Raw genomic sequence first — 27,812 nt, forward strand, 5'->3', positions numbered from 1 at the left:
GAACACATTTTCAATGGCGGCGAGCTTTCCACCCCTCCAGCCAATGCTTGGCATTGCGCGTGGTGATCTTAGGCCTGTGTGTGGCTGCTCGGGCCTTGGAAACTCATTTCACGAAGCTCCCGGCGAACAGTTCTTTTGCTGACCTTGCTTCCGGAGGCGTTGTGGTCCTTGGTACTGAGTGTTGCAACTGAGGACAGATGATTTTTACACGCTACGCACTTCAGCACTGTGAGCTTGTGTGGCCTACCACTTAGCAGCTGAGCCTTTTTTGCTCCTAGACATTTCCTCTTAACAATAACAGCGCTTACAGTTGACCGGGGCAGGTCAAGCAGGGCAGATATTTGACGAACTGACTTGTTGGAAAGGTGGCATCCTATGGCGGTGGTGCCGTGTTGAAAGTCACTGAGATCTTCAGTACAGGCCATTCTACTGCCAGTGTTTGCCAATGCATGGCTGTGTACTCCGTTTTATACTCCTGTCAACAATGTGTGTGGCTGAAATGGCCAAATCCACTAATTTGGATGGGTGTCTACATGCTATTGGCTATTTAGTGTATCTAGTATGACACAAACATTTTATCTTGTGTATGACACGAGTGCTTTAGTTTCCTTTCCTTGTCAAAGACTGAAATCTAACTTCACTGTTTAGTGCACTTCAAGTCCTCTGACATGCTTTGTGAATGTGAAACCGGTTTTGCTTTGGAAGAATGAGTTGACAAAATCATTTGCAAGAATCAGTGGCTATTTCAAAATACTCCTTGGTGAAAACTCTGTTCTTTTTCCCCACCCTCCCCTTTCTCTCTCCCTCAATCTTCTCTGCTCGCTCTTTCTCTCCTGTCCTCTCAACCCCCTATCCCCCTCCCTCTCCCCTCGCCCTCCCCAGTGAGCGACCTCCAGACGTTTCTCCACTATGAGTCGGGAGCGAGCAGACTCCCAGGGGTCACTTGGGCCTGACGATGAGGTCATGCCATATAGTGACGACGAGACGGATGATGAGTTGGACCCCGGCTCAGATGAAGAGCGTCCACAGGTCGAAGAGGCCAAGAGCACCGGTAAGAGACTGGGAGAGGACATTAGAGAAGAGCTGTCGTACACACACACACACACACACACACACACACACCTCATCCATTAGACAATCATCTGAGAAACCACCCTTAATAGTGGTAATACCACCTTTTTGATTCATTTCGAAGTGTTCCAGTTTCACCATTCAGCTGCCATGTTTTGTCTGCCCTTCTGTTTCCAGAGTCTGACTGTCTGCCCTTCTGTTTCCAGAGTCTGACTGTCTGCCCTTCTGTTTCCAGAGTCTGACTGTCTGCCCTTCTGTTTCCAGAGTCTGACTGTCTGCCCTTCTGTTTCCAGAGTCTGACTGTCTGCCCTTCTGTTTCCAGAGTCTGACTGTCTGCCCTTCTGTTTCCAGAGTCTGGTTGGAGAGTCAAAGCGAACGACAGGGCCTTCTGTAACCTGCCAGAGTTTCAGAAAAAATACTTCTTGTGTCTCAAGAAGAGTAAATATGCAGTAAGTTCCCTCTCTCCCAGTTCCACCCAGGACTGCTGGTTCAAGCCTAGGTCTTGTTCGTTAGGCACCACACAAAGGCAATGGACAGAAACATGAAAGGTGTACCTGGACTTGTCCAATAAGAAACACACATGTTTTAGATTCCCCATTGTAAAAGGGTTTAAAACAGTTTATAGTTGCATCCCCTCATGAACCCCAGCCTCATGAACCCCAGCCTCATGAACCCCAGCCTCATGAACCCCAGCCTCATGAACCCCAGCCTCATGAACACCAGCCTCATGAACACCAGCCTCATGAACCCTCATGAACATCAGCCTCATGAACATCAGCCTCATGAACACTAGCCTCATGAACCCTAATGAACACTAGCCTCATGAACCTTAGTGAACACTAGCCTCATGAACCCTAATGAACACCAGCCTCGGACTGAGTAAAGCAAAATATTGACTAATGAAACAAGTATATATTTTTTAGGAGTAATGACAGTTGCTGGCAGGAGCGTGACAATAAAGGGAAAACACTGAGGTTGGTAGAAACCGATCGCTGTAATGTGCTTAGGAGGAGCACAGTGTCGTCCCTTAAACAAGCCCATATTTGAGTACGGTAGGAGATAAAAGGCCAGTGCTTTGTTGAGGTATTTATCCATTTGGATTGCCTCATACGTACTTTCCAATGTTGTCATTGTTGACGCAGTAATAGATCCAGTGCATCATGGACAATAAGGAAGTATTTTATTTGATCAGTTTTTTTTCTGATTGTCCCTACTTCCTCCTTACTGTGCTGATGTGTCTGTCAGACTGGCCTGGACACTTTGATATTTTCAGCCCAGAGTCTATGTATTTTATGGTGCTGTAATAATGCAGAGGTATTTACCAGTGACTGACAGGACTCCTGGTTAGTCTGTAGTTGGCTCTCTTTCCCATCTGTGGCGATAGAACTTCTTCTCTTTTGTGTTCATTTACTTGTTAGTCATCATTAGAATAATCTCATGTTACCATGAGAGTGTCGATCATCAGAGAGTTAGCCTGAAATCAAGGCTACCATTATGAAAATGAGGTGATACGAATCTCATTCAGTTGTCGAAACAAACAAAAGGCTAGTTAGAATGCTAACTGCAGGCACATTGGTGGCACAAAGTACAGATGTCAAACTAATGACTAAGTCTTCTCTGACATCTGAAAATAGCTCAGCTTTTGTTTGCAGCTATTCATTTGTTTTTCCCCATGATCTGTGGTTGTGCTCTGCCTGCCATAAGGTATAGGGATTATGACACTGGAAATTCCTTGTACACAGTAGACACTCGCCTAAAAACCAACCTCCCTGTTTCTTCGGTTAATACTTCCTTAAAGGAACAGACAGAGCAGGTGTACGGTGTTCTGTGTGTAACTAAATGTGCTGCTTTCCCTGGTTAAATAAAGAGCAGAGAGTCTGGGCTAAAGCCACTACTTTTAGAGCACCACTCCTAAACCACACTCTTATCCATAATGGTACTTCACCTAGCTGCTGTTTTCCTTTTAAGACTACTCTTATAAAGTCACTGACCTTTACTGACCTTTACACTGGTGTCAAATGAAATCACATTTTATTTATCACATGCGGCGAATAAAACGGGTGTAGACTGTACTGTGAAATGCTTACTCACAAGCCATTAACCAACAATGCAGTTCAAGAAGAAGAAAATATTTACCAAGTAGGCTAAAATAAAAACCGGTACCGAGTCAGTGTGCAGGGGTACAGGCTAGTTGAGGTAATCCGTACATGTAGGTGGGGGTGAAGTGACTATGCATAGGTAACAAACAAACAGCGAGTAGCAGCAGTGTACAGGAGGAGGGGGGGGGGGGGGGTCAATGTAAATAGTCCGGTGGCCATTTGATGAATTGTTCAGCAGTCTAATGGCTTGGGGGTAGAAGCTGTTGAGGAGCCGTTTGGTCCTAGACTTGGCGCTCCGGTACCGCTTGCCGTGCGGTAGCAGAGAAAACAGTCTATAACTTGGGTGATTGGAGTCTGACAATTTTATGGGCTTTACTCTGACACCGCCTATTATATAGGTCCTGGATGGCGGGAAGCTTGGCCGTTCGCACTACCCTTTGCAGCTCCTTAGGGTCAGATGCCGAGCAGTTGCCATACCAGGCGGTTATGCAACCGGTCAGGATGCTCTCGATGGTGCAGCTGTAGAACCTTTTGAGGATCTGAGGACCCATGCCAAATCTTTTCAGTCTCCTGAGGTAGGTTTTGTCGTGGCCTCTTCATGACTGTCTTGGTATGTTTGGACTATGATAGTTCGTTAGTGATGTGGACACCAAGGAACTTGAAACTCTCGACCCGCTCCACTACAGCCCCGTCGATGTTAATGGGGGCCTTTTCAGCCCGCCTTTTCCTGTAGTCCACGATCAGCTCCTTTGTCTTGCTCACGTTGAGGAAGAGGTTGTTGTCCTGGCACCACACTGCCAGTTCTCTGACCTCCTCCCTATAGGCCGTCTCATCGTTGTCGGTGATCAGGCCTACCACTTGTGTCGTCAGCAAACTTATTGATGGTGTTGGAGTCGTGTTTGGCCACGCAGTCGTGAGTGAACAGGGAGTACAGGAGGGGACTAAGTACACACCCCTAAGGGGCCCCAGTGTTGAGGATCAGCGTGGCGGATATGTTGTTACCTACCCTTACCACCTGGGGGCAGCCCGTCAGGAAGTCCAGGATCAAGTTGCAGAGGGAGGTGTTTAGTCCCAGGGTCCTTAGCTTACTTATGAGTTTTGTGGGCAATATGGTGTTGAACGCTGAGCTTTGGTCAATGAACAGCATTCTCACATGGGTGTTCCTTTTGTCCAGGTGAGAAAGGGCAGTGTGGAGTGCGATTGAGATTGCGTCATTTGTTGATCTGTTGGGGCAGTATGCGAATTGGAGTGGGTCTAGGGTGTCCGGGAGGATGCTGTTGATGTGAGCCATGACCAGTCTTTCAAAGCACTTCATGGCTACCGACGTGAGTGCCACGGGGCTGTAATCATTTAGGCAGGTTACCTTCGCTTCCTTGGGCACAGGGACTATGGTGGTCTGCTTGGAACATGTAGGTATTACAGACTCGGTCAGGGAGAGGTTGAAAATGTCAGTGAAGACACTTGACAGTTGGTCCGTGCATGCTTTGAGTACACGTCCTGGTAATCCGTCTGGCCCTGCGGCTTTGTGAATGTTGACATGTTTAAAGGTTTTGTTCACATCGGCTATCAAGAGCGTTATCACACAGTCATCCAGAACAGCTGGTGCTCTCATGCATGCCTAGTGCTCTCGTGCATGCCTATGTATATGTAGGTAGAGTTATTAAAGTGACTATGAATAGATAATAACAGAGAGTAGCATCAGTGTAGAAGAGAGGGGGGGGCAATGCAAATAGTCTGGGTAGCCATGTCCTACTCTCGTCCTTTAGGTGTCCGTATGCAGCATCCCGAATGGCACTCTATTCCCCTGTATCCAAAGTAGACCACTTTATAGGACGTACAGTTGAAGTCGGAAGTTTACATACACTTAGGTTGGAGTCATTAAAACTTGTTTTTCAACCACTCCACAAATTTCTTGTTAATAAACTATAGTTTTGGCAAGTCGGTTAGGACATCTACTTTGTCCATGACACAAGTAATTTTTCCAACAATTGTTTACAGACAGATTATTTCACTTAGAATTCACTGTATCACAATTCCAGTGGGTCAGAATTTTACATACACTAAGTTGACTGTGCCTTTAAACAGGTTGGAAAATTCCAGAAAATGATGTTATTGCTTTAAAGCTTCTGATAGGCTAATTAACATAATTTGAGTCAATTGGAGGTGTACCTGTGGATGTATTTCAAGTCCTACCTTCAAACTGAGTGCCTCTTTGCTTGACACCATGGGAAAATGAAAAGAAATCTGCCCAAAAAAATTTAGACCTCCACAAGTAACCTAGTGGTTAGAGCATTGGACTAGTAACCAAAAGGTTGCATGATCGAATCCCCAAGCTGACAAGGTACAAATCTGTCGTTCTGCCCCTGAACAAGGCAGTTAACCCACTGTTCCTAGGCCGTCATTGAAAATAAGAATTTGTTCTTAACTGACTTGCCTAGTTAAATAAAGGTAAAATAAAAATGAAAGTCTGGTTCATCCTTGGGAGCCATTTCCAAACGCCTGAAGGTACCACGTTCATCTGTACAAACAATAGTACGCAAGTATAAACACCATGGGACCACATAGCCATCATACCGCTCAGGAAGGAGACACGTTCTGTCTCCTAGAGATGAACGCACTTTGGTGCCAAAAGTGCAAATCAATCCCAGAACAACAGCAAAGGACCTTGTGAAGATTCTGGAGGAAACGGGTACAAAAGTATCTATATCCACAGTAAAATGAGTCATGGACATTAAAGTGGAGGATTTCTCTCTGTGTCATTTTAACCATGTTTATGTACCTGTCCTTATTTCTTCAGTTCACCGTCTTACCAAATGTACTGTTGTTTCTTTGTGCCCTAGGGGAATGGAATCAAGACATACAAATATAACGCCTTGACATTCATCCCACTGAATCTGTTCGAGCAGTTCAAACGAGCTGCCAACCTGTACTTTCTGGCCCTGCTCATCTTACAGGTAAGTCTGCCGGAGACAGCTGTGTTACATCCAACTTTCAATACTAACGGATTATAAGAATCTTCAGTGGTAGACCACTGAGGTTCCACTTGTAGCAGTCTCCCTGTCAGACATTATGCTACAGTACGGAAGGAATCAAATCAATACAATTTTGTCACAGGCTTCGTAAAGAACAGGTGTCGACTAACAGTGAAATGCTTACTTATGGGCCCTTTTTCAACAATGCAGAGTTAAAGATAAGATTAAATAATAAATAAATAGAGATAGTGACACGAGGTATAAATACACAGTGAATAACAATAACATGGCTTTACACAGGAAGTACCAGGTAATAACATGGCTTTATACAGGAAGTACCAGGTAATAACATGGCTTTATACAGGAAGTACCAGGTAATAACATGGCTATATACAGGGAGTACCAGGTAATGACATGGCTATATACAGGAAGTACCAGGTAATAACATGGCTATATACAGGAAGTACCAGGTAATAACATGGCTATATACAGGAAGTACCAGGTAATAACATGGCTATATACAGGAAGTACCAGGTAATAACATGGCTTTATACAGGAAGTACCAGGTAATAACATGGAAGTACCAGGTAATAACATGTCTATACACAGGAAGTACAAGGTAACAACATGGCTTTATACAGGGAGTACCAGGTAATAACATGGCTATATACAGGAAGTACCAGGTAATGACATGGCTTTATACAGGGAGTACCAGGTAAGGACATGGCTATATACAGGGAGTACCAGGTAATGACATGGCTATATACAGGGAGTACCAGGTAATGACATGGCTATATACAGGAAGTACCAGGTAATAACATGGCTATATACAGGAAGTACCAGGTAATAACATGGCTATATACAGGAAGTACCAGGTAATAACATGGCTATATACAGGAAGTACCAGGTAATAACATGGCTTTATACAGGAAGTACCAGGTAATAACATGGAAGTACCAGGTAATAACATGTCTATACACAGGAAGTACAAGGTAACAACATGGCTTTATACAGGGAGTACCAGGTAATAACATGGCTATATACAGGAAGTACCAGGTAATGACATGGCTATATACAGGGAATACCAGTACTGAGTAGTTGCAGGAGTACCAGGTAATTGAGGTAGATATGTACATGTAGGTAAATATAAATTGACTAGGCAACAGGATGGATGAGGATAAACACTAGCAGCAGCGTATGTGGTGAGTGGGAAAGTGAGTGTGTGTGTGTGGTGGGTTTTAAATATACTTAAGTATCAAATGTAAATGTAATTGCTAAAATATACTTAAGTATCAGAAGTATAAATCATATCACATTCCTTATTAAACAAACCAGACGGCACCATTTTTATTTTTATTTTTTTACAGACAGACGGGTACACTCCAACACTCAGACATCATTTACAAACAACGCATGTGTATTTAGTGAGTCCTCCAGATCAGAGGCAGTGGGGATGACCAGGGATGTTCTCTGTTTATTGAGTCCTCCAGATCAGAGGCAGTAGGGATGACCAGGGATGTTCTCTGTTTAGTGAGTCCTCCAGATCAGAGGCAGTGGGGATGACCCAGGGATGTTCTCTGTTTAGTGAGTCCTCCAGATCAGAGGCAGTAGGGATGACCAGGGATGTTCTCTGTTTAGTGAGTCCTCCAGATCAGAGGCAGTGGGGATGACCCAGGGATGTTCTCTGTTTAGTGAGTCCTCCAGATCAGAGGCAGTAGGGATGACCAGGGATGTTCTCTGTTTAGTGAGCCACCGACCAGGGGATTGGATGTGCTGACAGCCCGGTACATCACTGGGGAAGAGAAGCTTACCCCTATACATATCTACTTCTATCGCTCCAGTATCCCTGCACTTTGTAAATATGGTACTGGTACTGTCCCTGTAATATACGTTCTCGTGTTCAACGTACATGACTGTGGCCTGAGCAGTGATGAAGTGTAATTTTTAAGCAATAAGGCCCGAGGGGGTGTGGTATACGGGCCAATATACCACGGCTAAGGGCTGTTTTTAGGCACGACGCAATGCAAACCCCAGAGGTGCCTTATTACTATTATAAACTGGTTACCAACGTAATTAGAGCAGTACAAATAAATGTTTTGTCCAAACCCATGGTGTACGGTTTGATATATGGGTGTCAGCAAATCAGCATTCAGGGCTCGAACCACCCAGTTTATAATACAGGACCCTGGCCTGAGCAGTGATGAAGTGTTATAATACAGGACCCTGGCCTGAGCAGTGATGAAGTGTTATAATACAGGACCCTGGCCTGAGCAGTGATGAAGTGTTATAATACAGGACCCTGGCCTGAGAAGGGAGGAAGTGTTATTATACAGGACCCTGGCCTGGGCAGTGATGAAGTGTTATAATACAGGACCCTGGCCTGGGCAGTGATGAAGTGTTATAATACAGGACCCTGGCCTGAGCAGTGATGAAGTGTTATAATACAGGACCCTGGCCTGAGAAGGGAGGAAGTGTTATTATACAGGACCCTGGCCTGAGCAGTGATGAAGTGTTATAATACAGGACCCTGGCCTGAGCAGTGATGAAGTGTTATTATACAGGACCCTGGCCTGAGCAGTGATGAAGTGTTATAATACAGGACCCTGGCCTGAGAAGGGAGGAAGTGTTATTATACAGGACCCTGGCCTGGGCAGTGATGAAGTGTTATAATACAGGACCCTGGCCTGAGCAGTGATGAAGTGTTATAATACAGGACCCTGGCCTGAGAAGGGAGGAAGTGTTATTATATAGGACCCTGGCCTGAGCAGTGATGAAGTGTTATAATACAGGACCCTGGCCTGAGAAGGGAGGAAGTGTTATTATACAGGACCCTGGCCTGGGCAGTGATGAAGTGTTATAATACAGGACCCTGGCCTGGGCAGTGATGAAGTGTTATAATACAGGACCCTGGCCTGAGCAGTGATGAAGTGTTATAATACAGGACCCTGGCCTGAGAAGGGAGGAAGTGTTATTATACAGGACCCTGGCCTTGTTGGTCAACAGAAACCGCAGATCAATAAAATATGAAACATTATAATTAATATATATTACATTATTACATTACAATAATACATTATTATTCACCAGATTATTCCTGCAGTCAACACACTGCTTTGAAACTTTCTAAAATGTTGGATAAAGGAATAGATTGTGATATTAATGCACATTATTAATCACCAGATTATTCCTGAGATCACCACGTTGCCTTGGTACACCACATTAGTGCCTTTAGTTCTGGTGCTGGGAATCACAGCCATCAAAGACCTGGTGGACGATCTGGTGAGTGACTCCAACCTCCTCCTCGCTGGCTGCATCTCAATTCTCCACCCTTCTCCCAAAGTATGCATTTGTTAACACTCCCCATCGTGGATTTAAAAACATAGGATTGGTGTAAAGCATTTCAAGTATACAAGGAAAAGAGTGGAAAATCGGGACGTTTGCCGCTGCCCAGACTCTGTTAACTTCATCCAATCGTGTCGTCCTACAGATGAGAGACGGACCAAGAAAGAGGCCTCCTTTTCATTGATAGCATATGCAGTGCACTCCATTTATGAAGAGAACATTGTGGTCCATTTTTTAATCTAGTGCTGAACCCCTGCCTGGTGTCTTTCCTTTCTTCTCCAACAGGCCCGCCACAGGATGGACAACGAGATCAATAACAGGAAGTGTGAAGTTCTCATGGATGGCAGGTAATGACTAGGAACCATAGAGAATCACTCCTTCGATAGAACTAGTTTTGTCATTGGCAGCTCCATTGAAAGTTGACACCATTTTAAAGTAGTCAACTGGGTGGGACTTGCAGTGTTTTTAAGGAAGGATCACAAAGTTACATCCAGGTCATCGGGAGGGATCAGCCAATTAAATATGCTTGTGAGCAAACATTCCATAACTGCAGATGGCAGTAAATCGCCATCCTTGGCTTTATACCTGTTCAAACACACTCCAGGTGGCAGTATGCATCCTTTCAGTTTGTTTACCAACTCATACAAGTTGTAGTAGTAGAAGAAGAAGAAAAATGGACTACTTCAAAATGGAGATGTCCTCGATGGCACTGCCCCGTGCTCTCACAGACTCCATAATGGGACAGATTAAATCAAATCAAAGTTTATTTGTCACGTGCGCCGAATACAACAGGTGTAGTAGACCTTACAGTGAAATGCTTACTTACAGGCTCTAACCAATAGTGCAAAAAAGGTATTAGGTGAACAATAGGTAGGTAAAGAAATAAAACAACAGTAAAAAGACAGGCTATATACAGTAGCGAGGCTATATACAGTAGCGAGGCTATATACAGTAGCGAGGCTATATACAGTAGAGAGGCTATATACAGTAGAGAGGCTATATACAGTAGCGAGGCTACATATAGACACTGGTTAGTCAGGCTGATTGAGGTAGTATGTACATGAATGTACAGTTAAAGTGACTATGTATATATGATGAACAGACAGTAGCAGCAGCGTTAAAAAGAGGGGTGGGGGGGCACACAATGCAAATAGTCCGGGTAGCCATTTGATTACCTGTTCAGGAGTCTAATGGCTTGAGGGTAAAAACTGTTGAGAAGCCTTTTTGTCCTAGACTTGGCACTCCGGGTACCGCTTGCCATGCGGTAGTACAGAGAACAGTTGTAAATCTAGGCAGGGTAGCCTAGTGGTTAGAGCGTTAGGCTAGTAACCGAAAGGTTGCAAGTTCAAATCCCCGAGCTGACAAGGTACAAATCTGTCGTTCTGCCCCTGAACAAGGCAGTTAACCCACTGTTCCTAGGCCGTCATTGAAAATAAGAGTTTGTTCTTAACTGACTTGCCTAGTTAAATAAAATAAAAAAAGGTTAAATGTAAGTCGCTCTGGATAAGAGCGTCTGCTAAATGACTTAAATGTAAATGTAAATGTAGGTCTATGGTATGAATGTATATTACACAATACTGTAATAGTTTCTCTCTGTGGGTGTGGAGCTCCATGATGCAGCAGCATACCGTTTTATAATATCTGAAATAGTTTTTGTTGTTATTGTCTGTGTTGTGCATCAAGACAAATGTCATGTTTTGAACATGACTTATAAAGAATCTGAGTAGCTGACTGTAACAAACTATTTCCAAACCAGGTTTCAAGTGTCGAAGTGGATGAATATCCATGTCGGCGATGTGGTTCGTTTGAAGAAAAATGATCACATCCCGGTAATGTCATATATTTGTTCTCTGACTAAAAACCCAACCAGCCATTTTATAATTCAGTTACAATATTTTGATTTGGTTATTTGCTTTTTTGTTTTCATTTAGGCCGACATTCTGTTGTTGTCCAGTTCAAATCCCAACAGTCTTTGTTATGTTGAAACAGCCGAGCTCGATGGGTAAGATGTTCGCCAATGAACGTTCAATTATGGGCTTGTCCCAAATGGCTCCCTATGTAGTGCACTACTTTAGACCAGAGCCCTATGGAACCCTATTCACGATGTAGTGCACTACTTTAGACCAGAGCCCTATGGAACCCTATTCCCTATGTAGTGCACTACTTTAGACCAGAGCCCTATGGAACTCTAGACCAGAGCCCTATGGAACCCTATTCCCTATGTAGTGCACTACTTTAGACCAGAGCCCTATGGAACTCTAGACCAGAGCCCTATGGAACCCTATTCCCTATGTAGTGCACTACTTTAGACCAGAGCCCTATGGAACTCTAGACCAGAGCCCTATGGAACCCTATTCCCTATGTAGTGCACTACTTTAGACCAGAGCCCTATGGAACCCTATTCCCTATGTAGTGCACTACTTTAGACCAGAGCCCTATGGAACTCTAGACCAGAGCCCTATGGAACCCTATTCCCTATGTAGTGCACTACTTTAGACCAGAGCCCTATGGAACTCTAGACCAGAGCCCTATGGAACCCTATTCCCTATGTAGTGCACTACTTTAGACCAGAGCCCTATGGGCCATGGTCAAACGTAGTGCACTATCCTGTATAGAGAATACAGTGCCATTTGGGATGCAGACCATGTCTTAAAACCTTTTTTTATGTGTGATTTTATCATTTCAAATTGCATTTGTCAATATCTACCCCTTGATAACATGATAAAATTACATTGACAGAACGTGCTTTTGTGTAAACGTACACATTTAGAGGCGAAGTGAGATAAAAAGGGTTTGCTGAGACTTGTTCTCATCACAGTCTCGTTCAGCCTGTAGATTAGATTGAAAACTCATTGGTCAAACAACACTATCAGAAGCCCAGCATGTTTCAGTTAATTCAAAGATCAGGTTATTGTCCTTGTGTACAATGTACAGATGTTCCCTTTTATTTATATATATATATACGTATGTATGTATGTATCTGTGTATTTATATGTGTATTTATATGTGTATGTATGTATCTGTGTATTTATGTGTATATATGTGTATTTATCTATGTGTATATGTATGTGTATTTATATGTGTATGTGTATTTATATGTGTATCTGTGTATTTATATGTGTATCTGTGTATTTATATGTGTGTGTGTATATATATATATATATATGTATGTGTGTGTGTGTGTGTGTATATATATATATATGTATATATGTGTATCTGTGTATTTATATGTGTATCTGTGTATTTATATGTGTATCTGTGTATTTATATGTGTGTGTGTATATATATATATATATATATATGTGTGTGTGTGTGTGTGTGTGTGTGTGTGTGTGTGTGTGTGTGTGTGTATATATATATATATGTATATGTGTGTGTGTATATATATATATATATGTGTGTGTGTGTGTGTGTGTATATATATGTATATGTGTGTGTGTGTGTGTGTGTGTGTGTATATATATGTGTATGTATATATGTGTGTATATATATACTGAATTTGTCCCCAAATGAGTCTACTGAAATATCAACGTACATTTATTGTTTGGCAGGGAAACCAACCTGAAGTTTAAAATGGGTCTGAAAGTGACAGACGAGAGACTGCAGGAGGAGCAACAGCTGGCACAGTTTGATGGTAACATACTGCTCTACTGTCCGTCTTAACAGATGGACGTTAGATACTGTACATTTATTTAGATATGTGTGCTGGGTCTTAAGAGGAAGGCACTAACTGTACATCGCTCTGGAGAAGAGCATCTGCAAATGACCAAAATGGTATATAAAATGTGTGTATTTTGGAGAGGGAGAGAGAATCCTCATACAGCCGTGATAGTGTGTGTTCACTGTTCCCTTGTTTCTCCATACAGCCGTGATAGTGTGTGGTCACTGTTCCCTTGTTTCCTCATACAGCCGTGATAGTGTGTGGTCATTGTTCCCTTGTTTCCTCATACAGCCGTGATAGTGTGTGGTCACTTCCCTTGTTTCCTCATACAGCCGTGATAGTGTGTGGTCACTGTTCCCTTGTTTCTCCATACAGCCGTGATAGTGTGTGGTCACTGTTCCCTTGTTTCTCCATACAGCCGTGATAGTGTGTGGTCACTTCCCTTGTTTCCCCATACAGCCGTGATAGTGTGTGGTCACTGTTCCCTTGTTTCTCCATACAGCCGTGATAGTGTGTGGTCACTGTTCCCTTGTTTCCTCATACAGCCGTGATAGTGTGTGGTCACTGTTCCCTTGTTTCCTCATACAGCCGTGATAGTGTGTGGTCACTGTTCCCTTGTTTCCTCATACAGCCGTGATAGTGTGTGGTCACTGTTCCCTTGTTTCTCCATACAGCCGTGATAGTGTGTGGTCACTTCCCTTGTTTCCCCATACAGCCGTGATAGTGTGTGGTCACTTCCCTTGTTTCCTCATACAGCCGTGATAGTGTGTGGTCACTGTTCCCTTGTTTCCTCATACAGCCGTGATAGTGTGTGGTCACTTCCCTTGTTTCCTCATACAGCCGTGATAGTGTGTGGTCACTTCCCTTGTTTCCTCATACAGCCGTGATAGTGTGTGGTCACTGTTCCCTTGTTTCCCCATACAGCCGTGATAGTGTGTGGTCACTGTTCCCTTGTTTCCTCATACAGCCGTGATAGTGTGTGGTCACTGTTCCCTTGTTTCCCCATACAGCCATGATAGTGTGTGGTCACTTCCCTTGTTTCCTCATACAGACGTGATAGTGTGTGGTCACTTCCCTTGTTTCCTCATACAGCCGTGATAGTGTGTGGTCACTGTTCCCTTGTTTCCTCATACAGCCGTGATAGTGTGTGGTCATTGTTCCCTTGTTTCCCCATACAGCCGTGATAGTGTGTGGTCACTTCCCTTGTTTCCCCATACAGACGTGATAGTGTGTGGTCACTGTTCCCTTGTTTCCTCATACAGCCGTGATAGTGTGTGGTCACTGTTCCCTTGTTTCCTCATACAGCCGTGATAGTGTGTGGTCATTGTTCCCTTGTTTCCCCATACAGCCGTGATAGTGTGTGGTCATTGTTCCCTTGTTTCCTCATACAGACGTGATAGTGTGTGGTCACTTCCCTTGTTTCCTCATACAGCCATGATAGTGTGTGAGGAGCCTAACAACCGTCTAGATAAGTTCACGGGGACCATGCGTTGGAGAAAAGACCGATTCCCTCTGGATCTGGACAATATGATGCTGAGAGGATGCAGGATCAGAAACACTGACGAGTGTCACGGACTGGTCATCTTCGCAGGTAAATACCTTGCACAACCTTTCAGAACCAATGGATATACTCACTCACTCACTCACTCACTCACTCACTCACTCACTCACTCACTCACTCACTCATTCTCTCACTCACTCATTCTCTCACTCACTCATTCTCTCACTCACTCATTCTCTCACTCACTCATTCTCTCACTCACTCATTCTCTCACTCACTCATTCTCTCACTCACTCATTCTCTCACTCACTCTCTCACTCACTCTCTCACTGTTAGTCCACACCGGTTGGTTACGAAGCATGTGATGAATAACACATGATTTGACACACCCACAGACATCCTTTTCAGGTAAATACCTGACACACTTTCATGATCAATATACAGACATACCAACAACATGGACATGCAGTCATGTAAATATGCCGTCTTGGACTTAATCTCATCCAAACCCCTTACTCATCTGTTTGTTTGCTGTTTTGACGTAGGCGCTGACACTAAAATCATGAGGAATGGGGGCAAGACCAGATTCAAGAGGACTAAAATCGATGAATTGATGAACTACATGGTGTACACTGTAAGGGGTATTACCTTTCAAGTCATTCACTACACCTCGCAAAATATTTCACCCTTTATTAAATGGAGTCTCTTATTAACAGCCGTTTACATCAGAGCGTGACGTATGTTGAACAAGAGATCTCGGTTTTATTGTTTTTGTAAAGTTGTGACAGTGTTTGCTCTCAAAGTTTGGTTGATATACTTTTTGATTTTGGCACGGTTATCCTCAGTTGCTGTGACTGCTACTATCTGTCCCGGGATCCTGCCAGACCAAAAAAGACAGAAGTTGTTTGCTGGAGCTAGCTACCATCCTAGCTGGTAGCTATCAGTATAAAGCTAGCAGGGTTTTCCATTTTGGCTGGGACTGCGGAGGTGTCCCACGCTAATTGTGGCTGTATTCCCTGCTGCCTGTTGCCCCCCCCCCCCCCCTGTAATCTGACCTGGTTGGAACGGTGTTGTGTAGCTACCATGGTTAGCCGATGCTGCTACCAACAGTACGAGCAAAAAGACACTGCTTTTGTGCTCACCGCTGTGAGATGATTTAAACGAGGACACATACTGTATTTCTGCTTTTCTGATTTTGATATTTGTGTAGGCTATTTTTGTTCACTTAGTTCAGAATTCCCTGTAAGGAGAGAGACCTAGATAGTTTGTGTGTATGCATTGATATGTAGGCTACATGTGCCTTTAAACAAATAATGTATGTAGTTCTGTCTTTGAGCTGTTCTTGTCTATTGATGTTCTGTATTATGTCATTCTGTTTTGTGTTTTGTGTGGACCCCAGGAAGAGTAGCTGCTGCTTTTGCAACCGCTAATGGGGATTCCTAATAAAATACCAAGACACTGAAGACCAGCTAGCTTAGCTGGCCGGCAGTCTCAAATGGAGGTTGCTATTGAACATTTTCAACGCTGCAGGAGCTGTGTTTATTTTTGCTCTATTCCGGGACAATGTGGACCGCCCAGGCTTTCAATGTAGCAATGTGGCTACTCTTAGCAAACAAGTAGCGAATTTACCAAAGCTCCCGGGGGGGAATCCTCCTCAAGCTCCTTGGGGGGAATCCTCCTCAAGCTCCTTGGGGGGAATCCTCCTCAAGCTCCCGGGGGGGGGGAATCCTCCTCAAGCTCCCGGGGGGGGGGGAATCCTCCTCAAGCTCCCGGGGGGGGGGGGGGGGGATCCTCCTCAAGCTCCCGGGGGGGGGGGGGGGAATCCTCCTCAAGCTCCCGGGGGGGAATCCACGCCCGCCTACTTTTTCATCTACTCCAGTAGCTGGGCGCCACTCTGGCCTGGTGGAAGTGTCGGCGCGTTGGCTCTCCACAGCTTTGGCAGGGAGATCCCTCCCCGAAGGTTTCTCCCTCTTCCCTGGAGAATGGGCGTCCATCGTACGGACTGTATGCTGCTTCTAGATGACTAGGTTGGATGTTGTTGTTCTTGATCCTATCAACCAGCCATGGAGTTATGTCACTTGTCGTGTAAGTCGAAAGCAGCGGCATCTGGTAATGGGGGGCCTCCTTGGCGATGGGAAGCCCGGACTGGACACAGACTTTAAACAGCTCTTTGGTGAGAAACATCTCGGTTCCTGGGGCAAAACTCCTGTGCTGTCCTGGAGAACGAGTACAGAACATTAAGACTGTTTCCTACCGTTCTACGATGGATGCCTGGGGATAACGCTGTCGTAGTCCATGTGGGGTCAAATGACATTGAGGGCTAGCTCGGAACTGCTGAAAATAGATTTTTAAAGACCTGATTCTAGTTCTGAAAGATTCCAAATAGCGGCTGATTTATTTCAGGCCCGGTACCAATGCAGGCTACTGGCATTGCACATATGGCAAAAAGGGTACTGTAGCTCTGTTGGCATAACTTTTATAATTAACTTTGACACCTTCTGGAAACAAAAAGATGGTCTTACAAGAACGACGGAGTCCGTCCAAATCATCTTGGCTCCTGGACTCTATCCACAGATTTCAAGGCTGCGTTGAGACAATGACTTATCAATGACCCAAGCCCTGCTCAGATAATCACTATTATGGTGTCGCTGAGTTTGTCGTAGTGCTGCAGAAAATGTACATTGTCCCAGGAGTTATAGTGTATGTTTTTAAAAATGTATTTAACTTGGCATGTCGGTTAAAAACAAATTCTTATTTTCAATGACGGCCTAGGAACAGTGGGTTAACTGCCTTGTTCAGGGGCAGAACAACAGATTTGTACCTTGTCCGCTCGGGGATTTGATCTTGCAACCTCTCGGTTACTAGTCCAACGCTCTAACCACTAGGCTACGCTATAACTCCCAAGGAATGACTCTGTCGATCCTATAGCTGTTGTATGCAGTAATCATCTGTCAATGAACCAGAGTTATACTGTTGGCACTGAGGCGGTTTGCCCTAGTAGGAAGTCATAAATATCTCTGTCATGTCTACCTCTGATAAGCTGCTCAGTAAAACAATCAAGACACCCAGAAGTAATAAAGTAAGTACTAGTACTAAAATTACCCCACATTAACATATATAGCCTAAGAAAACAAGGTTCACGAAATTGATAACAATCACATACTATTTACATAATATCTCAAACTCACTTAGACAATACCTTTTGATTATAGTGGTAGCAATACATGGTTATAACATCTACAGAATATACAGTAAAGCTTAGATTTCAAATGTCAAATACTGTTGAATTGAATGTGGCTACAGGTTCATCTGCCTCACCTAAAGCCCATTCTTGTAGGAAGCTGCTATAGACCACCAAGTGCTAACAGTCAGTACACAATATTAGGTCCAGCCTTTGGAGCTTCGGTTTTCCCTAGATACAGTGCATTCGTGAAGTATTCAGACCCCTTCACTTTGTCCCACATTTTGTTACATTACAGCCTTATTCTAAAATGGTATGAAGCTATAAGCTTGGCACACCTGTATTTGTGGAGTTTCTCCAATTCTTCTCTGCAGATCCTCTCAAGCTCTGTCAGGTTTGATGGGGAGCGTCGCTGCAAAGCTATTTTCAGGTCTCTCCAGAGATGTTTGATCAGGTTCAAGTCTGGGATCTGGCTGGGCCATTCAAGGACATTCAGAGATTTGTCCCCGAAGCCACACCTGCGTTGTCTTGGCTGTGTGTTTAAGGTTGTTGTCCTGTTGGAAGGTGAACCTTCGCCCCAGTCTGAGGTCCTGAGCGCTCTGGAGCAGGTTTTCATCAAGGATCTCTCTGTACTTTGCTCCATTCATCTTTCCCTCGATCCTGACTAGTCTCTCAGTCCCTGCTGGAGCTCTGGTAGTGACCATCGGGTTCTTGGTCACCTCACTGCCCAATGCCCTTCTCTCCCGATTGCTCAGTTTGGCTGGGCGGACAGCTCTAGGAAGAGTATTGGTGTTTCCAATCTTCTTCCATGTAATAATGATGGAAGCTACTGTGTTCTTGGGGACCTTCAATGCTGCAGACATTTTTTGGTACCTTTCCCCGATCTGTGCCTCGACGCAATCCTGTCTCGGAGCTTTACAGACAATTCCTTCGACCTCATGGCTTGGTTTCCAGGAGTCCACCTTTGGGAACCTATATAAACAGGTGTGTGCCTTTTCAATTGAATTTACCACAAGTGGACTCCCAAGTTGTAGAAACATGTCAAGGATGATCAATGGAAACAGGATGCACCTGAGCTCAATTTATTTTGTCTCAAAGCAAAAAGGTCTGAATACCTATGTAAATAAGATATTTGGGATTTTAATTTTATATAAATGTGCAAATATTTTCATTTTGTCATTATGGGGTATTGTGTGTAGATTGAGGAATTTGTTTTATTTAATCCATTTAGAATTAGGCTGTAACATGAAAAAAGAGAAGGGGTCTGAATACTTCCCAAATTCATTGGCTTCCATAATGTGATCATTACATCCGATGGATTTGGATACTGCTTTACAGCAGATTTCTGTAGCATTAGTAAAGATGTGATCAATACATGTTGATTTAATTCCTGTGCTATTTGTAACTACCCTGGTAGGTTGACTGATAACCTGAACCAGGTTGCAGGCACTGGTTACAGTTTGAAGCTTTTTCTTGAGTGGGCAGATTGATGAAAACCAGTCAATATTTAGGTCACCCAGAAAATATACCTCTGTCGATATGACATACATTATCAAGCATTTCACACATTATGTTGATACTAAGAGGTCTTACAAGAGGTTTTGTAGTGATTCCTATGTTGATGTAAAGTTTATTTGCTAGTCTGGTGTGTGTAATCAGGAGCAAACAGACGCTTCACTTGACACATTTATGAAATGTCTTACTCCAGTTACTAATAAGCATTAAGAAAATGACTGAGAACAAAAAATAAGAAACTATACTATGAAAAAAAGAGAAATTATATAATGAATGATAGTAAAAAAACATTAGCACCTTAAATTACATTTTGGGCAACAAGGCAAACTCAGCTCCATCATTCATTGAATCAGATGGCTCATTCATCACAAAAGCCACTGATATTGCATACTACTTAATTTTTTTTTCATTGACAAGATTAGCCAACTTTAGCATGACATGCCAGCAACAAACACTAACGCTACACATCCAAGTATAACTGACCAATTTATGAAAGACAAGCATTGCCATTTTGTTGTCTAGCAACAATGACAAGCCACCTGGGTCTGACGACTTGGATGGAAAATTACTGAGGATGATGGCGGATAATAATGCCACACCTATTTGCCATCTCTTTTAATCTAAGCCTACAGGAAGTGTGTTCCCTCAGGACTGGAGGGAAGCAAAAGTTGTTCCACTACCCAAGAATAGTAAAACACCCTTTACTTGCTCAAATAGCCAACCAGTTAGCCTGTTACCAACCCTTAGTAAACTTTTTACAATGCAGATAAAATGCTATTTTACAGTAAATAAGTTAATACTTTCAGCACGCTTATAGGGAAGGGTATTCAACATGCACTTACACAAATCACTGATGATTGATTGTGAGAAATTGATCATAAAAAGATTGGTGGCTCTTTTGTTAGCCTTCAGTGCAGCTTTTGACATTGTCATAGTCTGCTGCTGGAAGAAACGTATATGTTATGACTTTACAGCGCCTGCTATATTATGAAGAGTTACCTGTCTAACACAGAGGGTGCTCTCCAACATAATCCAGGTAGAATCAGGAATTCCCCAGGGCAGCTGTCTAATGACCTGGCTCTGAGTAAAGCCTGTGTTTCTATGTATGTGGACGACTCAACACTATACACGTCAGCTACCACAGCAATCACTCTAACACTTAACAATGAGCCGCAGTCAGGTTTTAGAGTGTGTGGCAAGAAATCAATTAAGTCCTAAATATTTTCTAAAACTAAAAGCATTTTATTTGGAGCAAGTCATTCACTAAACCTCAACTAAGTCTTGACATGAATAATGTGGAAATTGAGCTAGTTGAGGAGACTAAACTGCTTGGAGTAACCCTGGATTGTAAACTGTTACTGTCATAACCGGTGGCGGTTTCTGAGGGGAGGACGGCTCATAATAATGTCTGGAACGGAGCAAATGGAATGGCATCAAACACCTGGAAACCATGGAAACCATGTGTTTGACATATTTAATACCATTCCATTCATTCCACTCCAGCCATTACCACAAGCCCGTCCTCCCCAAAAGCAACATGGGGAGGACGGGGAGAGGTCTGCCTTATTTAAAAAATATATATATATTTTTTAACACCCTTTTGGACCCAATTGCGTGATTTTATGATCTTGTCTCATCACTGCAACTCCCCAACGGGCTCAGGTGAGGCGAAAAGACGAGTCATGCTGAAACATGACCCGCCAAGCCACACTGCTAGACACCCGCTCGCTTAAGCCGGAAGCCAGCTGCACCGTTCACCTGACGACCAAAGTCAGCCTGCAGGCGCCCGACCCGCCACAAGGAGTCGCTAGTGCACAATGAGCCAAGGACACCCCCCCCCCCCCCCCCCCCCCGACCAAACTCTCTCCTCACCCGGATGACGCTGGGCCAATTGTGCGCCGCCGTATGGGACTCCTGGTCACGGCCGGTTGTGACACAGCCTGGGATCGAACCCCAGGCTGCAGTGAGGCTGCAACACTGCGATGCAGTGGAGGTGGCTGTTCTGCCTTAAAGACAATCTTAACAAGGCAGGTCCTACAGGCCCTAGTTTTGTCGCACCTGGACTACTCCCCAGTTGTGTGGTCAGGTGCCACAGAGGTACTTTGGAAAATTACAACTGGCCCAGAACACGTAGAGCTAACATTGATCATGTCATTTTCTTATGGATCAAAGTGGAGGAGAGATCGACTTCATCACTACTTGGTTTTTGTATGAATGTTTGACTTGTTGAATACACCGAGGTGTCTGTTTTTGAACTACTAGCACACAGCTCGGACACAAGACATGCCACCAGAGGTTTCTTCACAGTCTCCAAGTCCAGAACAGACTATGGGAGGCGCACAGTACTACATAGAGCCATGACTACATGGAACTCTATTCCACGTCAGGTAACTGATGCAGCAGTAGAATCTGATTTAAAAAAACAGATAAAAATACACCTTATGGAACAGCGAGGACTGTGAAGACACACACGCAGGTATACACACAGACAACATACACACTATAGACAAATACACCTGGATTGTGTTGTGGCCTGAGGGCGCACACTTAATGCATTGTGAAATCTGTTGTAAAATGTATTTTAATGTTTAAAAATTACTGGACCCCAGGAAGAGTTGCTGCTGCATTGGGAGGAACTAATGTGGATCCATAATAAACCCCAGGAAGAGTTGCTGCTGCCTTGGCAGGAACTAATGTGGTTCCATAATAAACCCCAGGAAGAGTAGCTGCTGCCTTGGCAGGAACTAATGGGGGTCCATAATAAATACAAATACAAGCTTGAGATGAGATGAAGGCTCGTGAAAACAGAGATGCAGTTTTAAGATAGTATGGAAACTATTGAAAAACTGATTTTAATTTCTTCTCCCTCTTCTCCTCTCCAGATCTTTGTAATCCTGGTCCTGTTGTGTGCTGGCCTGGCCATCGGAAACACCTTCTGGTATGAGGAAGTAGGCAGCAAGGCCTGGTATCTGAATGACGGTAAGGACCAGACTGCTTCTTACAGAGGTTTCCTCAGCTTCTGGGGGTACATCATCGTGCTCAACACCATGGTTCCCATCTCCCTCTACGTCAGGTGAGTATAGAAATAGAATCACAGACTCATTTGACTTGAATGGGGTACCCGTTCTAATAATTATATTTCCCTGGGCGAGTCACTCTTAAACACAAGCAAGGGTTGTGTTCTGTAGGGCACATCGTAGCAAATCTGTGTTTTTATGGGAAAGTTTGTGTAGAACTTCCCTGTTTTTATTCTGTTTCAAAACGTTTTCTACCTATTGCACACGACCAAGCTCTTTTGTACCGTCTACCACCTGCTTTTAGAGGGCTTTATTTAGTCAAAGACTCAGAACTGTCATATTATCTCCTAGTATCCTCTGAACGGTTGAATTATCTCCTAGTATCCTCTGAACTGTCGTATTATCTCCTAGTATCCTCTGAACTGTCGAATTATCTCCTAGTATCCTCTGAACTGTCGTATTATCTCCTAGTATCCTCTGAACTGTTGAATTATCTCCTAGTATCCTCTGAACTGTCGTATTATCTCCTAGTATCCTCTGAACTGTCGAATTATCTCCTAGTATCCTCTGAACTGTCGTATTATCTCCTAGTATCCTCTGAACTGTTGAATTATCTCCTAGTATCCTCTGAACTGTCGTATTATCTCCTAGTGTCCTCTGAACTGTCGTATTATCTCCTAGTATTCTCTGAACGGCCGTATTATCTCCTAGTCCCTAGTATCCTAACACCCATGTACCTGTGTACCTGAGGTAATAATAATAATAGAATACTGAATTGAGTCATAATGAGAGTATTTCAGGTCCCCACTTCCAAAATAGGTTTCTAATCTAGGGTCTTTCCGTGTATAAAATAAAGGTGAAATATATTTCCAATTTCCTCTCCAGTGTGGAGGTGATTCGTTTGGGCCAGTCCAAATTCATCAACTGGGACCTTCAGATGTACTACCAGGAGAAAGACACCCCAGCCAAGGCCCGCACCACCACCCTCAACGAGCAACTGGGTCAGATCGAATACATCTTCTCAGACAAGACCGGTACCCTCACGCAAAACATCATGGCCTTCAAGAAGTGCACCATCGCTGGACGTACCTTTGGTAAGACTCATTTGTTATATCCTGGCTAGAGTGTTGATTGGTGTTCCCAGATCTGTTTGTGCTGTCGTTGTCAAGGTCGTTGTCGAGGTCGTTGTCATTTCACTACACCTGCAGTACAAAAAGTACAATTTTATGAATTATTTTGTAAGGATGTCAACATTGACACATTTTTTTATTGGAACCGAACTAGTTAAAAAATATCTGAACAATATTCAGCATGGACGCTTACACATATTTAGCAGATGGTGAAGTATGTGACCAATAACATTTCATTTTATTTGTTGTCATTGCCAAATTACAATTTTTAAGGTCTGGTACCTCCAAGTATTGCTTGAATGGACATCCTGGTCCACTCTGCAGTGTTTTGAATGTAACAGATATCACCTGTAAACATCGTTTAGAAGCTTGTGTTATGACGTGATTTATTCATGTCTTTTCATTTGACAGGTGACCCTGCTAATGTTGAGGGTGTACCTCTGGATCGTGGAAAGGTACATTTTTTTTTTTTACTGAAACAGTATTTTATTCAGATTTGACACATACAGTGCTTCATCTATAGCATTGTCTTGATGCTCATTTCTTTCCCTCGCTACTTCACAGCCAGTGGACTTTACCTGGAACAAGTACGCAGACAGGAAGTTTGAGTACCTGGATCATTCCCTGGTGGCCTGCATCCGGTCCAAGAAGGACAAAGACACCCTGGAGTTCTTCAAGCTGCTGTCTCTGTGTCACACTGTCATGGTGGAACAGAAAGAAGGTGAGGAACCTGTGTAGTGATGAGAGAGATCAATCAATCATTGGATGATTTTATTTATTTATTGATTGGTCAGTTCAGAAATCACTGATCACACATATACAGTATGTGATTAGTCCTGTTAATTGAACACACCTAGGAAGACTAGGTAGCCTTCCTTCAGAGTACCATGGAGATTTGGCCCCAGAGTGGATGTGTATTCAGAGTACCATGGAGATTTGGCCCCAGAGTGGATGTGTATTCAGAGTACCATGGAGATTTGGCTCCAGAGTGGATGTGGCCTACAAGCACATTTGGCTTTTAAAGTCCTCTAGTTAGTACATACAGAACAGAGAGAGGGTGAGCAACCTGTATTATAGTAATGCTAGAGGTCAAAGTTCAGAAACCAATTCTTATAATGTAATAGACTGTTTTCCTGGACACCTAAAAGAAAAAGCCTGGTTCTGAACTTGATGGAGAATCTTCATTAGAAAATCCTTCTTAGTCCAGAACCGAGCTTTTATCTTTGTCTGGGAAACCAGCCCAGGTAGTTTTAGTTTAGAGTACCATGGACACCGATGAATAGTCTACAATAAAGGTGTGACATAAACCTCTGGCCACAGAGTTTGTATGTCTTGATGTGTCTGTTGTCCTCAATCCTCAGATGAGTTGGTGTACCAGGCAGCCTCTCCTGACGAGGGGGCTCTGGTGACAGCTGCTAGGAACTTTGGTTTTGTGTTCCTGTCCCGTACCCAGGACACCATCACCATCAGCGAGATGGACCAGGAGATGACCTACGAGATGCTGGCCCTGCTCGACTTTAACAGCGACCGTAAACGCATGTCCATCATCCGTGAGTGAATATTTTAAGACTGTGATCATGGTGTCCCCTCTAGGGTTGTAAAAGTTCTGGGAATTTTCGCAAAGTTCCGAGCTTTATTGGAATTCCGAGTTGGAGAATTCCCTCCCTGCTTATTCCTTGATGATTTGGAAATCTTCTAACCGGCCTAGATTTATGGGAACTTTGGCAACGCTTCTGAAATGTTGTAATACTAGCCTTTTCACTGTGACCATCTCCCTAACATGCAGTCTCCTCTCTCTCTCTCTGACAGTGAGGTTCCCTGACGGTCGGATCCGTTTGTACTGCAAAGGAGCAGACACGGTCATCTACGAACGCCTCTCTCCTAAATCCAAACACAAGGAAGTGACCCAGACTGCTCTAGACGTAAGGCACTGGTGTCTTTTGATAGGCTGGATGTAATGGATGGGTTTCAGTCTATGTAGAGTAGTAGGGGGCCAGGCTATGAAGCATGTGTGTGGTTGTATTTTGAGCTAGGACATTCTGGACTTTCCCTTTTTGGTTGGTCACTTATTGAATGAATCTTGGCTCTAGTAGTTCCAGAATGGTGAAAATATCCCCCTGTTTATTCATTGGTTCTCATTCCAGTAATTCCATATGTGCTATGATGTTCAAATAAACCTAAACCAAAGCCTTCTCTTCCGTTGTAGATCTTTGCCAACGAGACTCTCCGGACCTTGTGTCTGTGCTACAAGGATATCAGTAAGCAGGAGTTTGACGCCTGGGCTAAGAAGCACAAGGCTGCCAGTGTTACTATGGGCAACAGGGAGGCTGCTCTAGATCGAGTGTATGAACAAATCGAGAGCAACCTCATGGTAGGACGCTCATCACACATAATGAGAACATGCTAAACAAAATTGTCAATTAAATCTAGGGCCTATTTAACCTCCTTAAGGATCGTCCCTTTTTTCCCAAAAAGTTTGTAGTTGAAGTTTGTAGAAATGTGAAAGGAATCTAGGAGAATATCACACATTAGATCTGGTAAAAGATAATACAAAGAAAATAAAATAAAGTTTTTTTGTACCATCTTTGAAATGCAAGAGAAAAGCCATAATGTATTATTCCATCCCAGGTGCAATTTAGATATTGGCCACTAGATGGCAGCAGTGTATGTGCAAAGGTTTAGTCTGATCCAATGAACCGTTGCATTTCTGTTCAAAATATTGTATCAAGACTGCCCAAATATGCCTAATTTGTTGATTAATAACGTTTCATGTTCAAAACTGTGCACTCTCCTCAAACAATAGCATGGTATTCTTTCACTGTAATAGCTACTGTAAATTGGACAGTGCAGTTAGATTAACAAGAATTTAAGCTTTCTGCCCATATCAGATATGTCTATGTCCTGGGAAATGTTCTTGTTACTTACAACCTCATGCTAATCGCATTAGCCTACGTTAGCTCACCCGTCCTGCAGGGCACCCACCAATCCTGAAGAAGTTAAAGGACTGATTCACTGAAATATATGTAATATATTTTTGGGCAGTAGAATACAGTGCATTCAGAATCCTTGACTTTTTCCACATTTTGTTACATTACAGCCTTATTCTAAAATGGATTACATCGTTTCCCCCCCCCCCCCCCCCCTCATCAATCTATACACAGTACCCCAAAATGACAAATTTATTCAGAATTTTAAAAAACTGACATTTACATAAGTATTCTCAGACCCTTTACTCAGTACTTTGTTGAAGCACCTTGGGCAGTGATTACATCCTTGAGTCTTCTTGGGTATGACGCTACAAGCTTGGCACACCTGTATTTGTGGAGTTTCTCCCATTTTGTCTCTGTAGATCCTCTCAAGCTCTGTTAGATTGGTTTGGGAGTGTCGCTGTACAGCTATTTTCAGGTCTCCAGATGTTCGATCGGGCTCTGGCAGGGCCACTCGAGGACATTCAGAGACTGTCTTACTGTGTGCTTAGGGTCGTTGTTCTGTTGGAAGGTGAACCTTTGCCCCAGTCTGAGGTCATGAACGCTCTGGATCAAGGATCTCTCTGTTCTTTTATCCGTTCATCTTTCCCTTGATCCTGACTAGTCTCCCAGTCCCTGAAAAACATCCCCTTCACCTCCCTGATCAAGGACCTTCTCCCCCGGCCAGCTCTAGGAAGAGTCTTGGTGTTTCCAATCATCTTCCATTTAAGAATGATGGATGCCACTGTGTTCTTGGGGACCTTCAATGCTGTAGAATTGTTTTGCTACCCTTCCCCAGATCTGTGCCTCGACACAATCGGACAATTCCTGCAACCTCATAGCTTGGTTTTTGCTCAGACATGCACTGTCAATTGTGGGACCTTATAATGACAGATGTGTGCCTTGCCAAATCATGTCCAATCAATTGCATTTACCACAGGTGGACTCCAATCAAGTTGTAGGAACATCTTAAGGATGATAAATGGAAACAGGATGCACCTAAGCTAAATATTGAGTCTCATAGCAAAGTTTCTGAATACTTATCTAAATAAGGTATTTCAGTTTATTTTTTATAAATTAGCAGAAAAATCGAAGCCAGTTTCTGCTTTGTCGTTATGGGGTTTCGTGTCTAGAGTGAGTTTTATTTTTAAAATATATTTTAGAATAAGGCGTAGCGTAATAAAATGTGGGAGAAGTCTGAATACTTTCCGAATGCACTATGTTCTACAAGTTCCAATAGTTAATTTTTACATACATGCTGTTCAGAGCTTTGGCTCGCCCAAAACTTCCTTCTACTCTTAAAGGAGACATGTTTGCTTTGTTTTGTCCTAATCGGCAGATGATCGGAGCGACTGCC

The 27,812-nt window shown here is 43.5% G+C and overlaps 1 protein-coding gene across 1 annotated transcript in view; it reads left to right on the plus strand.

Moving 5' to 3' along the window:
* Positions 1-909: 909 nt before the first annotated feature.
* The window catches only part of LOC120044752 (phospholipid-transporting ATPase IC-like), a 39,768-nt gene continuing 12,865 nt past the window's right edge, over positions 910-27,812 (plus strand). The window contains 17 exon segments of the mRNA XM_038989430.1: positions 910-1,051; positions 1,423-1,520; positions 6,011-6,124; positions 9,323-9,421; positions 9,770-9,831; positions 11,241-11,313; positions 11,416-11,486; positions 13,036-13,118; positions 14,578-14,736; positions 15,192-15,280; positions 22,225-22,415; positions 23,245-23,453; positions 24,013-24,210; positions 24,851-25,039; positions 25,299-25,411; positions 25,696-25,860; positions 27,795-27,812. The exon segment at positions 27,795-27,812 is cut by the window's right edge and continues 94 nt beyond it. Coding sequence (XP_038845358.1) covers positions 910-1,051; positions 1,423-1,520; positions 6,011-6,124; positions 9,323-9,421; positions 9,770-9,831; positions 11,241-11,313; positions 11,416-11,486; positions 13,036-13,118; positions 14,578-14,736; positions 15,192-15,280; positions 22,225-22,415; positions 23,245-23,453; positions 24,013-24,210; positions 24,851-25,039; positions 25,299-25,411; positions 25,696-25,860; positions 27,795-27,812 — 2,073 coding nt within the window.

The sequence above is a fragment of the Salvelinus namaycush genome, chromosome 3 (assembly GCF_016432855.1).
Source record: "Salvelinus namaycush isolate Seneca chromosome 3, SaNama_1.0, whole genome shotgun sequence".
In the NCBI taxonomy this organism is placed as follows: domain Eukaryota; kingdom Metazoa; phylum Chordata; class Actinopteri; order Salmoniformes; family Salmonidae; genus Salvelinus; species Salvelinus namaycush.